Source organism: Pseudophryne corroboree, chromosome 5 (assembly GCF_028390025.1).
Source record: "Pseudophryne corroboree isolate aPseCor3 chromosome 5, aPseCor3.hap2, whole genome shotgun sequence".
Classification (NCBI taxonomy): Eukaryota; Metazoa; Chordata; class Amphibia; order Anura; family Myobatrachidae; genus Pseudophryne; species Pseudophryne corroboree.
Window position 1 is genome coordinate 89,010,970 of NC_086448.1, and position 15,774 is coordinate 89,026,743.

Below are 15,774 nucleotides of genomic sequence, written 5' to 3' on the forward strand. Positions count from 1 at the left end.
GGCGTGACACTGCTGTGCCGCGCTGCTGCTCTGATGCAGGGGGGACAGGGACTGCAGTGCCGCTCCTCTGTTGCAGGGCAGCGGGCAGGGTTGGGGGGGGGCAACGACACCCGTACTGAGCTGCCGCTCTGATGCGGGGAGGGGGAGAATGACTGCAGTGCGCTCCTCTGTTGCAGGAAGACTGCCGTGCCGAGCTGCTGCTCTGATGTGGGTGGGAATGGGGACTGCAGTGCCGCTGCCCCGATGCAAAAGGGGGCGACTGCCTTGCCGTCCCCAGCAGATGCCGCCCCGTAGGCCCATGCCTAGTGAGAATTCCGTCAATGTATGCAATAGGATGACTGACAATCAGGGCGATTTCCCTTCACCCTGCACTAAAGTATGTCAGCCTATCATTTATCAAACACATCCTGTAACACAGCCGTTAGAAGCTGATTGGCTGCTACTTTCTCTCTCTCTCTCTCTCTACGGTTTACATCTTCCCCTTTATCTCTCTCCACTTTATCTCCCTCCAATCTTTGATAAATCCTCCCTTATATCACTGCAAAAACAAAAAGTGTGACATTACACATATAAGAACTCACAGTCACAGGATAATAAGCATGAATAAATAAATATGTTTTATGTCAGTGGACAATGGACAAATCCCTTTTCATGCATTTCGATATCCCAGCTAAATTACAGCACTCAGCAAAGTTATTTGAGGACCCCAGCTATATACAGTGTCACAAGCTCCGACTTGTCTTCCTGTGTGACCATAGAGAATATGATGATATTTGCAGACAATGCAGGGATGGAATTACATTTCTCAACAGAATGAACAATAAAGAAAATGAAACATACCTGGATAATCATTTTTGTCTATGTCTGAATCGCCTCTCAGAGTGAAGCCAAATCCTGCTGGCAGCGAATCTGAGGCCCATGACCCTTCCAGGATTTGGGAAGGGACGCTGTTTAACCCTTTTCTGTTTCCATTGTAGATAAATACTCTTCCACTTCTGTCTTCACCTGCAAAGGGAGCTCCGATTGCAACATCTGCAAAATGAGGCAAGGATATGTAACTCACTGGGGATGGGATCTTCATTTATAAATTCAGGAATTGTACGCAAACCTGACACTTTGTATATGTGGACACGTCCACCTCCGCATCAGGCCCAGTGTACAGCAGAACTTGCGCCTTTGAAGTTTTCGTCTGGTAAGTATATACATGCCAAACAGCCCCTTGTGAAACAACCCATACGATGGGGTCAATTTACTAAAGTGCGAGTTTTATTAAAAGTGGAGATGTTGCCCATAGCAACCAATCAGATTCGACTTATCATTCATCTAGCGCCTTCTAGAAGATAATAGCTAGAATCTGGTTGCTATGGGCCACTTCTAAAAAAAAACTCATACTTTAGTAAATTTACCTCTATGGCAGGGGTGGGGAACCTTTTTTCTACCAAGGGCCATTTGGTTATTTCTAAAATCCTTCGGGGGACATACAAAAATTCTCAACTTAAAAATTACCTTGCCCCCCAGTAGGTCTGCCCCTTAGAGGTACTCGGTGCGCGCGTGCCAAAAAATGGGTGTGGCCATTTAAAATGGGACGTGATCCACATATGCCCCCAATAGTGCAGTGCCAGATCCACAATTGCCCCCACAGTGCCAGGTATACAAATGCCCCCACAGTGCCAGGTATACAAATGCCCCCACAGTGCCAGATCCACAAATGCCCCCACAGTGCCAGATCCACAAATGCCCCCACAGTGCTCCCCCCCCCCCCCACTGTGCTGCTCACCGCTGCTGCTGCTCCATCCGGCGGCGTGTCTCGGGTGTCAGGACAGGGAGGAGAGCACGGCTATGTCTGGTAGCGGCGGCGTGTAGGACCTCAAACCAGCCGCCGGTTCGTGAGCCAATCAGAGCTCACGGACCGGAAGCAGCGGCTCCTGATTGACTGCCAGTCCGTGAGCTCCGATTGGCTCACGAACCAGCGGCTGGTTTGAGATCTGTCGCCAGACATAGTAGCTGCGCTCTCCTCCCTGCCTGACAGCTGAGACACGCCGCCGCCAGACTGAGCGGCGGCGTGTCTCACTGACACAAGTGGGTGGGCCAGAGCAAACGGCTTTGCAGGCCTTATACGGCCCGCAGGCAGGAGGTTCCCCACCCCTGCTCTATGGGGTATATTTAATTCCAGTCGGTTTAAGACTGTTTCATGTCGAAAGGGGTTCCGACCTATTCAATGGTGGCCCTTTTTTTCCGACAAGTCGGGAAATCCGACTTGTCGGAATGCATGTGGATCGGCCACGTGTATTGTCGGAAGCGCGGCCAAACCCGTCAGGTTTTAGCTCCGCTTCCGACAATGTCAATCCGACTTTAAAAAAAAGTCGGATTGCCATTGTCGGGAACGGGCCAAACCTGTTGGGTTTGGTCGGCCATTGAATACACTCATGTCGGATCCTTTCCGTCGGAAAGGATCCAACATGAATTGAATACACCCCTATGTGTCTCTGACCTATCCCTTAACTGCAACAAGGACATAACCTGCTACAACCTGCAAGATTAGGAATTGAAACCGTTTCTATGCCATTTTTTTGAAAATAACTTTTTCTTATTTTAAATTTAAACAAATTATGTTTTGTTCTTAATTTCGACTATGTTAATGCTGAGGTTCTCTTTCTACTTTCTCTTCCAGGCCCTAAGGAGGAACATTAATTAGAAAGCTGTGCAGTAAATGTGGAAGTTATTAAGGAACTAGCAGACATGTTTAAAAAAAGAAAAGAAATTGGGGTTAATTGGAAGGTTATCCTCATAGCTGCATTCTGTACGGAATGGAGCGTGGAAAGTTGTGAAGTCCGGACACCAGTGAACGGAAGGTCACACGGCTAACAGAGGCTGAGCTCACACATGGAGAGCGCAACGATTCCTCATCGCAATATGCCAACTCCGAGGAATATAAATAGAACTCACTACTGTTCACAGTGATGACTGGGAGGGACACTGTGCAATGGGATAACAATGTATCCTACTATTAATTAGTTTCTGCTTTATAGACAGACAGTGTCCAAATAACACAGGATTTTAATTACAGAAAAAACATTATTTCTAAGAACATTATGGAGCCGCACACTGGTCTATGGGGTAAAGGTAAAGGGGCACTCTGACCTCACATCATTCACAGCTTTAAAGCAGAGGAATCATGTAGGGGCAGAACACTGGACTCACGCATGTTCTATTACTTGGGGAATAAAGGTTCAGCAGAGATGTCCCACAAATATCTGCAAACTGCGCAAGCACCGCACAAAGCAATCATAGGCTGCACGTGTACCACACCATGGAAACGCACATGGATGGGGATTATAAGCGGGGGCAGCTCCATCCATCCATAGATCATTCTGTCCATGAAATGATCGGTGGCCAATGAGATCGCACGGAACTGATCCATCTCATGGAGCATCATGGAAGTGCCGTGGTCAAGTAGGCAGACTTCCGCGTGTGTTGGCGGTGTGTGGCTGGAACTGGGACATCCGTTTCTAACAGATCTTTTTCACCTACGAAGTGGAGGGCATAAGTCCTAATACTATGACGGCTGTGGACGAGAACACAGAGATGCAATAGTGTCCATTTCAGAATCAGCCGTATAGGCAGAATTCATAAAGCAGTATGTTATGTATGCCGTACAGCTGCAGAACGTGTATTACTCACATCAGTCACTTCCCATTCTGCCCTGTGTGGTCAGTGACAGTGTACCCCACAGGTATGGCCCTAAAATATCATCACCTTGTACTTTTACCATGACTAAACTCCGGAGCAAAGACTTATGAGACATTACTCTGCAATTTTTTCATTACAATAATCCATCATTATCTCATATAATGTAAGGCGGGATATGTACTAGAAAGAAAAATCCATAAACGGAATTTGGCCACATCTTTCATATGTGCGATACATTCTGGAGCTTGGACCCGGTATATAACGCCATCTTTAGTTGGCATTACCCAATAGAAGCCGATGGGCTTCTTTTTGCAATTCCTTCCCGAGAGGGATCCAATCAGATCCCTCCCAGCAACCGCGGCACCCTTGGAGTCACACTGCGCATGGCGCAGAAGGACTCTGAGTCCTAAACCTGGAAGCCCTTTTATCGCAAAGAACAGCTCTTATTGGGAGAGCGGTCATTTGCGCATTTGTAGGTACATACCAGCGTTAGTAACACCAGTATATACCCAATAAAAAGGCGTGATGTAGCGTATGGCAGATGCGATGTGTAGTACATCCCGCCCTTATAGTTAAAAACATATTAGTTTGCATATCTACTTAGAGGCTAAATGAAGTAATCCCTCTATTGGACATCTATTTACAGCGATACTCATACAGAGTAAGTTGGCTTCAATTATCAATGAAGTAACAAACACTATTACTTTATCTTCCCCTTCTCTTTGCTGAAAATGTTTTCCTTCTGTTGACCTGCGATTCTAACTATAGGATTTTCTTCTCTGTACATGAGGCCAACATATGGCTATTGTAAGTGATTAAAGTACTAGATAAATGATAGCTGGAATTTGATTGGCTGTCACAGGCAACTTCAGGCATCCTCTTTGGAAGGTATGAAGGTTAAATAGATCTCTCTTAGCCCAGCAGTGAATGTAAAGCTGGATTACAGTGGATAATAACAATACACTTCTGACCCTTGGAGTAGACACCTCTAAGTAATATATGCTTATAATGGATTAGGAAGAACATTTACCATTGTAACCATCTTGATTTAAATCCCCCAGGTTTGCAATAGCACTGCCAAATCTGCCAAACACCTCCATCCCTTTCAGCACTTGGGCGTCTTTGAATATGAGAGGGCTTTCCTGCACGTAGAGGTACACCCGTCCCACTTCCTTCGGGTTACTCTCAAATTCGCGGTCCATGTAGAGAGGGGCTCCCACCAGGATATCATCTAATCTGCATGAAGGAGTACAGTGATTAAGTGAAATTGCGCAAGAGTTTTCGTCATCTACATATAGCGCAAGAATCCATTTTTATTATTACACAGTCGAGTCACATTATTATGACCACTTCCTACATTTGACATCGGCAGCGCATAGCCCATGAAGTACGTCACATGTCGTGCGCTGGCTTGGAGGGTATATATATGCACACATATCACTCGGCAAATGGAGCGATTTACTGTACCACAGTTCAAAAAGGGATGATTATCAGCTGTCGGGCCAAGGGTGGCAGTATTCCTGAAACAGCGCAGTCTGTGAACTGTTCGCGTGCTGCTGTGGTGAAGGTGTATCGTGACTGGACAAATAGCACTATTGCAAATAACCAACGTGGAAACTGCAAAGCACCATTGATGTGAGAGGTGAACGTCGGCTACGAAGATGCGTGAGGGCCGGTCGACGCACTACAGTGGAGCAGCTCATCGGCAAAATGAACTTGGGGGCTACCAGACGGGTGTCTAAAATGACAGTTCAGCGAACCCTGCTGTTTATGGGGCTCCGAAGCGGTTACTGTGGCTCTTAGCGGGTGATCCTAATAATATGACTCGACCGTGTATTATATCATTAGTATTATTATTATTTCGGCTTTAATATTGGGGAGTAAAGTGACTGGGAATTAGTACTTCATGAGCACAGATAATTCCTTGTGAAATCTCTGTAACCGACAGGACAGTAACTCTCCTGTTTTTAGGAGCTCTTGGTAACAGCGATGGAATTTAAAATGAGCATCTGTGACACAGCTCATAAACTATATCCACTATTTGCGCAAATGTATATGCTACATGACAAAAATATGCATTGTGTAAATGTTTACACTTTCCAGTAGTGTATAATTATGATTGATGACAGTTAGTTATATACAACAATAAAACATGGTAAATACAGTACCTGCAAATGTACACACACACACACACACACACACACACACACACACACATATGGACACATACATACACACACACACACACACACATATGGACACATACACATTCTCCTCTATATATATTTTCTAAAAAGAAAAAAGTCTTCATATTGGAGATTCACACACATCACAGAGAGAGTGAAGTAAGGCATAAAGAGGGTACAAGCCGATGACTGTATTACCAGGCCCAGAGAAAAGTGTCACATACTGTATGCTCACCATCCCTAGGGCCCCACAGTGCTACTCTGATGCACAGGGGCCAAGGTATTTCAGTAGAGATCTATTCAGCCTTACAGTTCTATCATAGCGGAACTGAAAGCCCTAATGGAGTGTGTGGTACAAAATGATAATCCCTAAAGCTTCTATTTACCCCTTTAGAATGTCAAACATATCAACATGCTAGAATTGTAACATTGTGATTTGTAGACCTAACCCTAACGCAGCCACATCCTAATCGCAACCTAACCGTAACTGCAGCCTGACCCTAACCATAACCACAGACTAACCCTAACTGCAGCCTAACCCCATCCACAGTCAAACCCTAACCGCAGCCAAACACTAATCTCAGCCTAGCCCCAACCGCAGCCTAACCCCAACCGCAGCCAAACCCCAACCGCAGCCAAACCCCAACCGCAGCCAAACCCCAACCGCAGCCAAACCCCAACCGCAGCCAAACCCCAACCGCAGCCAAACCCCAACCGCAGCCAAACCCTAACCGCAGCCAAACCCTAACCGCAGCCAAACCCTAACCGCAGCCAAACCCTAACCGCAGCCAAACCCTAACCCCAGCCACATAATACCTAACATTTAAAGAAAACTGTATAAATTTATTATTTGATTTCCTTTTCCTGCTCTTCCTGCCCAGCTGACCTTTATGTCACACCACGATATGTCAAACAGATTACAATGCATAGCATGAAATCATGAGCACTGAATGGAGTATTTATTTTTAAGGTAATGTAAAATAGATTTCAGACAGCGATCCTCCATGGTTAATCCGCTAAGCAGCAAAGTGGGTGAATTTAGTAAAAACACCGTTCTTCATGGTGGCAATTAAGAATTACCCAAACATTCAAGGATAGTGTTAACATACCCGTCACTGTTTACATCTGACACAGCAACTGTGTATCCAAAGTACGACGCCATCTGGAAAGAGATAGATTTAGCAATGGCTGTACCCTTTCTTGTATAGCTGCGGGACTATTGGCATATTGACATCAAACAATGTTTTAATGGGAAAAGAATCTGTATATATTCAATATCTGACTGAATAATTTAAACAATGGGTTGAGCTTTGACATGCACGGCTTACAGAGGCCGAACTCTTATAGTAAACAACATGGAGGTGATTAGGTCAGGATAACCCTGTTGGAGGATTTGATTAAAAAGTAATGGTATGTCTTGTAGACAGACATCTGATATAATGTACAACACACAGATTTGTTACTGATATTTACAAGTAAGACTGTGTATTAACGTGTACATGAAGCCTACACACTGTGATGGAAGCCATTTTGAGAGAGAGAGAGAGAGAGAGAGAGAGAGAGAAAGAGAGAGAGAGAGAGAGAGTACTGATATCGCTTTTTTATTAGAAGTAGATTTTACTTCTATAAAGTAAATGTTAAAAAAATATTACTATTATTTTTGATCATTGAACAATTTGTGTGTGTGTGTGTGTGTGTGTGTGTGTGGGGGGGGGGGGGGGGGATGGGGGGGGGGGGAGTACATAATAAGAAAGGCAGGGTAGGGGGATGGGGGTTAAGCCTTTGTCAAAGATCCCCAGTTTGAAAAATACTGTAGTTAAGCAAAGCTATCCAGGGATCGGGAAAAGGAGTGTTCAGCGTAATTAGAATTCTAGGAGAGCTGTGAGCTTCTAGGTGGCTGGCGGGGGAGGAGCAATATTAGTGAGTGGCTATATATGGTGGGATCGGAGGTCCAAATCAGTCCTACCACACAATCATTTTTGAGCCTCAGTTCAAGCTAGAACAGAAGCGAAAGGCTGACTGGACTAAGGGGGTCATTCTGACCCGTTTGCACGCAGCGGTTCTTCGCTGTGGTGCGAACGGGTCGGAAATGCGCATGCGCGGCGGACGCTTTGTGCACGCGCGTCATTGCCTGGCGACGATCGCAACGACGACGCCAGCAACAAATGTGATCGCAGCGGCGATCGCAAGAAGATGGACAGGCGGGAGGCGCTCCGGGGTGGATACTCCCCATTTTCCAGACAGGGTGAGTCAAGCGCAGGCGTTTGGAGGGCGGATGTCTGACATCAGGACCGGGACCTTCATCGCTAGATCCGTCGCACAGGGTAAGTAACTCTTACCCTGGTCATGTTTTGCAGGAAACTTTTTTAGCATAGCAGGGCTGCACAAGCGATCGCAGCCCTGCTATGCTAAAATAAACTAATCTCCGCCTATGGGGGAGTGTATCGCATCAGCAGCAAAAAGTTGCTTGGTGCGATCAACTCGGAATGAGGTCCTAAGAGGTGTTGTCTGTATAGAGATGGATGGATCAACTCGGAATGAGGTCCTAAGAGGTGTTGTCTGTATAGAGATGGATGGATCAACTGGGAATGAGGTCCTAAGAGGTGTTGTCTGTATAGAGATGGATGGATCAACTGGGAATGAGGTCCTAAGAGGTGTTGTCTGTATAGAGATGGATGGTGGTGCCCTGCTGCCCACTGGGAGAACACCACACATAAATAATGGTGACATGCAATGGAGCCATGTGATGAGTGCGGACGCGAAAGAAGGGTGTAGAGGGTACTACCCCGAGAGCTTATCATGTATTGGGGATTTGAGCACATATGACGGCAAGTATTCCATATTACCTGATCACCTGTGAAGCTGTGAATGTAGGTCATATTTGTAGAGTCAATAATGGTTACCTAGAAAAGAATGTCAGGCTGTCAGTACAGATCTGGTTATAGGCTGACATTTACACATGTACAAGATTCAGCCGCACACTCATCACATCCTAGTGTGGTCTCCAGAACTACAGGGTACAGTACATTCACATACAATCTACAGTATACAGTACATCTACATACAATCTACAGTATACAGTACATCTACATACAATCTACAGGGTACAGTACATTCACATACAATCTACAGTATACAGTACATTTACATACAATTAGAATTTATTCATGATATACAGTGGTTTGTGCATACCCACAACAGCCCCCATTTCCGCAAGAAAAACCCACCCCGTGCTGACAAAGGGATATGTGGTCACACCCAAATGGGCATAATTGGATGGATTATAACATGTCCCGGGCTAATCAGAGGAGTTCCCTTTTTGCCCCAATTAGTATTTTTGGATTGTTGAGATGCATGAATTATGTTTAACTAATAACAACTAATATTTTATAAATATATATTTCTGTACTAGTCATTTAAAATGCAATGTGCCGCAATAAAAGCTATTGCAGATTTCATGGAAGAGATAGACCTAAACTGGTGGTACATGCTGAGATAATGCCACCAGTAGTATCCACTTGCCCAGATATAGCAGAATGTGTGGCACCAAAACACTACTGCAATGTCTGCTAATGAGCCTACTGAAATGAAAAGACTCTAGGGCAGTGGTTCTCAAACTGTGTGCTGTGGCACCCTGGGGTGCCGCGGGACACTTGCAAGGGTGCCTTCGATTGGTGGTCCAGGACCAATTCCAATTATTTATGGTCAATGTAATAGGCAAAACCAGTGCTGGAGGCTGTCATAAACTATGTAGACAAACAGAAGCTAATCTTGTCCCTCACAACATAATTGAACATAAGGATGACATATACAGACAAATTAACTTAATTTTATATATTTTTCTAAATTTCTGAATAAGAATCTTTAGGCCTAGGGGTGCCGTGAAAAACATTCCGATACTCTAGGACGCCGTGATTCAAAAAAGTTTGGGAACCACAGCTATAGGGGATGGTGGCAAATGCGTTCAGAAGATCACAGCTATCAGCTAATGCATACAGTCATCTTACAACTTCAATAATAGGGCTGAAAGAGTAAAAGAGGGGCAGTCTGCTTGTCCAGAAAGATCCTTTCCCTGCACACACTACTACCGCCACTACCCTGCCCACCCTCCCTACATACACACTATACTACTGCCGCTAACCTGCACCTTCTCCCCGCACACTACACTACCACCACTACCCTGCCCACCCTCCCCGCACACACTACACTACCACCGCTACACTGCACCTTACTCCCCGCATACACTACCAACACTACCCTGCCCACCCTCCCCGCACACACACACTATACTACCGCCACTACCCTGCCCACCCTCCCCTCACACACACTATACTACTGCTGCTACCCTGCACCCCCTCCCACTACACAACCGCCACTAACCTGCCCCTTACTCCCTTCACACACTACACTACTGCCACTACCCTGCACCACCCTCCCCGCACACACTACTCTACCACCACTACCCTACACACACTACCACCGCTACCCTGCACCCCCTCCCCTCACACACACACACTATACTACTGCTGCTACCCTGCACTCCCTCCCTGCACAGTACACACCGCCACTACCCTGCCCCTTACTCACTGCACTACTGCCACCACCCTGCACCACCCTCCCCGCACACACTACTCTACCACCACTACCCTACACACACTACCACCGCTACCCTGCACCTTACTCCCCACACACACACTACCGCCACTACCCCGCCCACCCTCCCTGCACACGCACTATACTACTGCTGCTACCCTGCACCCCCTCCCTGCACACTACTCTACCGCCACTACCCCGCCCACCCTCCCTGCACACGCACTATACTACTGCTGCTACCCTGCACCCCCTCCCTGCACACTGCTCTACCACCACTACCATGCAACCCATCCCTGCACACTACACTACCGCAGCTACTCTGCACCTCACTCACCACACACACTACGCCGCTACCCTGCACCATTCTCCCTGTACATACTACTCGACCACCACTACCCTGCATATACACTATACTACTGCTGCTACACTGCATCCCCTCCCCGCACACTACTCTATCACCGCTACCCTGCCCACCCTACCCGCACACACTACACTACCACCACTACCCTGCCCCCCCTCCATGCACACACATTATACTACTGCTGCTACCCTGCACCCCCTCCCGGAACACTACACTACCACTGCTACCCTGCACTTTACTCCCCACACACACACACACACACTACACTACTACCACTACCCTGCACCCCCCGCGCACACTACACTAATGCTGCTACTCTGCACCACCATTCCCGCACACTCTACTCTACCACTGCTACTCTGCACCACCCTACCCGCACACACTACTCTACCACCTCTACCCTGCACTCTATCCCCGCACACTACCACTGCTACCCTGCACCTTACTCCCCGCACCCACTACACTACCACCGTTACCGTGCGCCCTGATCCCTACCCTGCACCCCCCTCCCTGCACACATTACTCTACCACCACTACCCTGCACCCCATCCCTGCACACTACACCACCGTCACTACCCTGCACCTCACACCCAGCACACTATACTACCGCTGCTACCCTGCACCTTACTCCCTGCACACACTACACTACCACCGCTACCCTGAACCACCTTCTCCACACACACTACTCTACCACCACTACCCTGCACACACTACTCTACCATCACTACCCTGCCAACCCTCCCTGCACACACACTATACTACTGCTGCTACCCTGCAACCCATACCCGCACACTACCAACGCTACCCTGCCCCTTTTTCCCCGCACACACTACACTACCCTGCATCACCCTCCCTGCACACACTACCCTGCACACACACTATACTACTGCTGCTACCCTGCACCCCATCCCCGCACACTACACTACCAATGCTACCCTGCCCCTTTCTCCCCGCACACACTACACTACCACCACTACCCTGCACCACCCTCCCCGCACACACTACACTATAGCATAGACATAAATAAAAAAAATCAGGGTTTTAAATAGATTTTTTGCGTCTTGGAAAGTATTGCAACTTTTTTATTTCTTGCTTGTTTTGGGTGTTGGGTGACATCCTTTTTAAACCCATCCAGGCTGCCGATTGTGCAGGTTGTTATAGGTTATCATTGTCTGATTTTGTTGCCCATAGAAACCAATCACATTCTTGCTATGATTTATCTTGTACATTCTGTAAAATGATAGCTAGAAATATATACTAGCACATGAGTACATACATATCCAAAGTTCTGCTTCCCCCGTGGTACTCCAGCCACCAACTCTGTGAAGAAATAACAGATTGTAAAAAACAAAAACAAAACAAGATATGAATAAATAGCGTAACTATGTTGTTGCATGGAAAAATATAGGTGAACCCCATAATCCTATTTAAACTGGGCTGTGGATCAGGAAATTGTGGTGCGGCCCAAAATATGATCATGTTCAGCTTGTTTGAAACTAAAATTTCATTCTGCAATCAGATACTGCGGGTCGACCAACAAGACTGAGCTGGGATGAAGCAACTGAATTCTTTGTGTATTAGGAGAGGCATGTATCTTTCAGCTGTCGCTATAGTGTTGCAGAGAATAAAGGGACAGTAAAACAATAAACAAACCAGGTTATGTTAAACATTGTGTAATAGTGGCACGTGTGGAAGTAAAGAATGTTTAACGCTAAAAATGTAAAATATTACTTTCAGTGTAAATCCTACATATTTATCCCTCAATGCACTCCAGACGGGGTAAAAACCATCTGGAACAACGGTGGCCCAGTCTTCTTATTATGTACTATAGTATACTGTATATATGGATACCTGTACTATACAATTTTTTATTATGTGCTGTACTGTGTGTATGTATGGATAGCTGTACTGTACAACTTCTTATTATGTGCTGTACTGTATGTATAACTGTACCCCTTCTTATTATGTGATGTGTATATATATATGTGTGTGTGTGTGTGTGTGTGTGTGTGTGTGTGTGTGTGTGTGTGTGTGTGTGTGTGTGTGTATGGATAGATAACTGTACTGTACCACTTCTTATGTGGTGTGTGTGTGTGTGTGTGTGTGTGTGTGTGTGTGTGTGTGTGTGTGTGTATAGATAACTGCACTGTACCACTTCTTATGTGTGTGTGTGTGTGTGTGTGTGTGTGTGTATGGATAACTGTACTATACCACATCTTATTATGTATGTATGTATGTAGGTTTGTATGTATGTATGACTGTACCACTTCTTATTATGTGCTGTATGTATGTATGTATGTATGTATGTATGTATGGATAACTGTACTGTACCACTTCTTATGTGGTGTGTGTGTGTGTGTGTGTGTGTGTGTGTGTGTGTGTGTGTGTGTGTGTGGATAACTGTACTATACCACATCTTATTATGTGTGTACTGTATGTATGACTGTACTATACCACATCTTATTATGTGCTGTACTGTATGTATGTATGTATGTATGTATGTATGTATGTGTGTATGTATGGATAGCTGTACTGTACAACTTCTTATTATGTGCTTTACTGTATGTATAATGGTACTATACCATATCTTATGTGCTGTACTGTATGTATAACTGTACTGTACCACTTCTTATTATGTGCTGTATGCAGAGGCGGATTGGCCATAGGGCTTACAGGGAAGATTCCTGGTGGGCCGACGCACCTGTGGGGCCTGTTTTGTTTGAGGACATGTGGTCCTATTTATAGACATAATGAATAAGATGCAAAATAATTTGCATATATGAAAATTACTTTGCCACTTAGCTTGTGATTGCAGATGATCTAGTGTATGCTCTGTCTGCCTGCTTGGCTGACATATAAGATTGAGTGAATAGTGATTGGGATACGGTTGGTGTAATAAGCAAGAAAATATATCTTTCTAAAGAATTATATAGTTTCCTAAATTCTAAAGGTGTATCATATAATGTGCTCATAATATTTAATTGTATTTCCTTTTAACTTCCCCCTTGATGCTAGACATGCCCACTATCTGGAAAGTCTTGGGGGGAGGGTGCTGCTGCCATGGCCCATGGCTAGACCGTACACCTCTGGTGCTGCCCATGTGGGGCCACTAGTACAAATTTTTCCAGGGCCGCTTTTTGTTCCCAATCCGCCCCTGGATGGATGGATGGATAACTGTACTGTACCACTTCTTATGTGCTGTAGTGTGTGTGTGTGTGTGTGTGTGTGTGTGTGTGTGTGTGTGTATATAACTGTACTATACCACATCTTATTATGTGTGTACTGTATGTATGACTGTACTAAACCACATCTTATTATGTGCTGTACTGTATGTATGTATGTATGTATGTATGTATGTATGTATGTATAACTGTATAACTTCTTATGTGTTGTGTTGTACTGTATGTATGTATAACTGTACCACTTCTTATTATGTGCTGTACTGTATGTATGTATGTATGTATGACTGTACTATACCACATCTTATTATGTGCTGTACTGTATGTATGTATAATTGTACAAGACCACGTCTTATTATGTGCTGTACTGTATGTATGTATGTATGTATGTATGTATAATTGTACTATACCACATCTTATTATGTGCTGTACTGTATGTATGTATGTATGTATGTATGGATAACTGTACTATACCACATCTTATTATGTGCTGTACTGTATGTATGTATGGATAACTGTACCACTTCTTATGTGATGTACTGTATGTATGTATGTATATATATATATATATGGATAACTGTACTATACCACATCTTATTATGTGCTGTACCGTATATATATGTATGTATGTATGTATGTATGTATGTATAACTGTACTATACCACATCTTATTATGTGCTGTACTGTATGTATGTATGGATAACTGTACCACTTCTTATTATGTGCTGTACTGTATGTATGTATAATTGTACTAGACCACATCTTATTATGTGCTGTACTGTATGTATGTATAATTGTACTAGACCACATCTTATTATGTGCTGTACTGTCTGTATGTATGTATGTATGTATAATTGTACTATACCACATCTTATTATGTGCTGTACTGTATGTATGTATGTATGTATGTATGTATGTATGTATGTATGTGCTGTACTGTATGTATGGATAACTGTACCACTTCTTATGTGCTGTACTGTATGTATATATGGATAACTGTACTATACCACATCTTATTATGTGCTGTACTGTATATATGTATGTATGTATGTATGTATGGATAACTGTACTATACCACATCTTATTATGTGCTGTACTGTATGTATGTATGTATGTATGTATGTATGTATGTATGTATGGATAACTGTACCACTTCTTATGTGCTGTACTGTATGTATGTATGTATGTATGGATGGATAACTGTACTATACCACTTCTTATTATGTGCTGTACTGTATGTATGTATGACTGTACATCTTATTATGTGCTGTATTGTATTGTAATGTATGTATGTATGTATGTATAACGGTACTGTACCACTTCTTATTATGTGCTGTACTGTATTATGTATAACTGTACCACTTCTTATGTGCTGTACTGTATATATGCATGTATATATGTATGGATAGCTGTTCTGTACTACTTCATATTATGTGCTGTACTGTATGTATTATGTATAGATAACTGTACTGTACCACTTATTATGTGCTGTACTGTATGTATATATGTATAACTGTACTATACCACATCTTATTATGTGCTGTACTGTATGTATGTATGGATAACTGTGCTGTACCACTTCTTATGTGTTGTCCTGTACTGTACACACATATATATATATATATATATATATATATATACACACACACACACATACATGTATGTACTACTGTACTACTTATTATGTGCTGTATGTATTATTTATGGATAACTGTACCACTTACGTGCTGTATTTATACATGTATGGATAGCTGTACTGTACCAC

At 44.2% G+C, this 15,774-nt stretch overlaps 1 protein-coding gene across 2 annotated transcripts in view; it reads right to left on the reverse strand.

Moving 5' to 3' along the window:
* Positions 1-15,774, reverse strand: part of ITGA8 (integrin subunit alpha 8) — a 262,641-nt gene that overhangs the window by 141,832 nt on the left and 105,035 nt on the right. For both annotated transcript variants that reach the window (XM_063921465.1, XM_063921464.1), the window contains exons 9-13: positions 12,107-12,150; positions 8,723-8,779; positions 6,986-7,038; positions 4,721-4,926; positions 841-1,032 (exon numbers count right to left, since the gene is read on the reverse strand). In XM_063921465.1, coding sequence (XP_063777535.1) covers positions 841-1,032; positions 4,721-4,926; positions 6,986-7,038; positions 8,723-8,779; positions 12,107-12,150 — 552 coding nt within the window. The remainder of the gene's footprint in view (positions 1-840; positions 1,033-4,720; positions 4,927-6,985; positions 7,039-8,722; positions 8,780-12,106; positions 12,151-15,774) is intronic.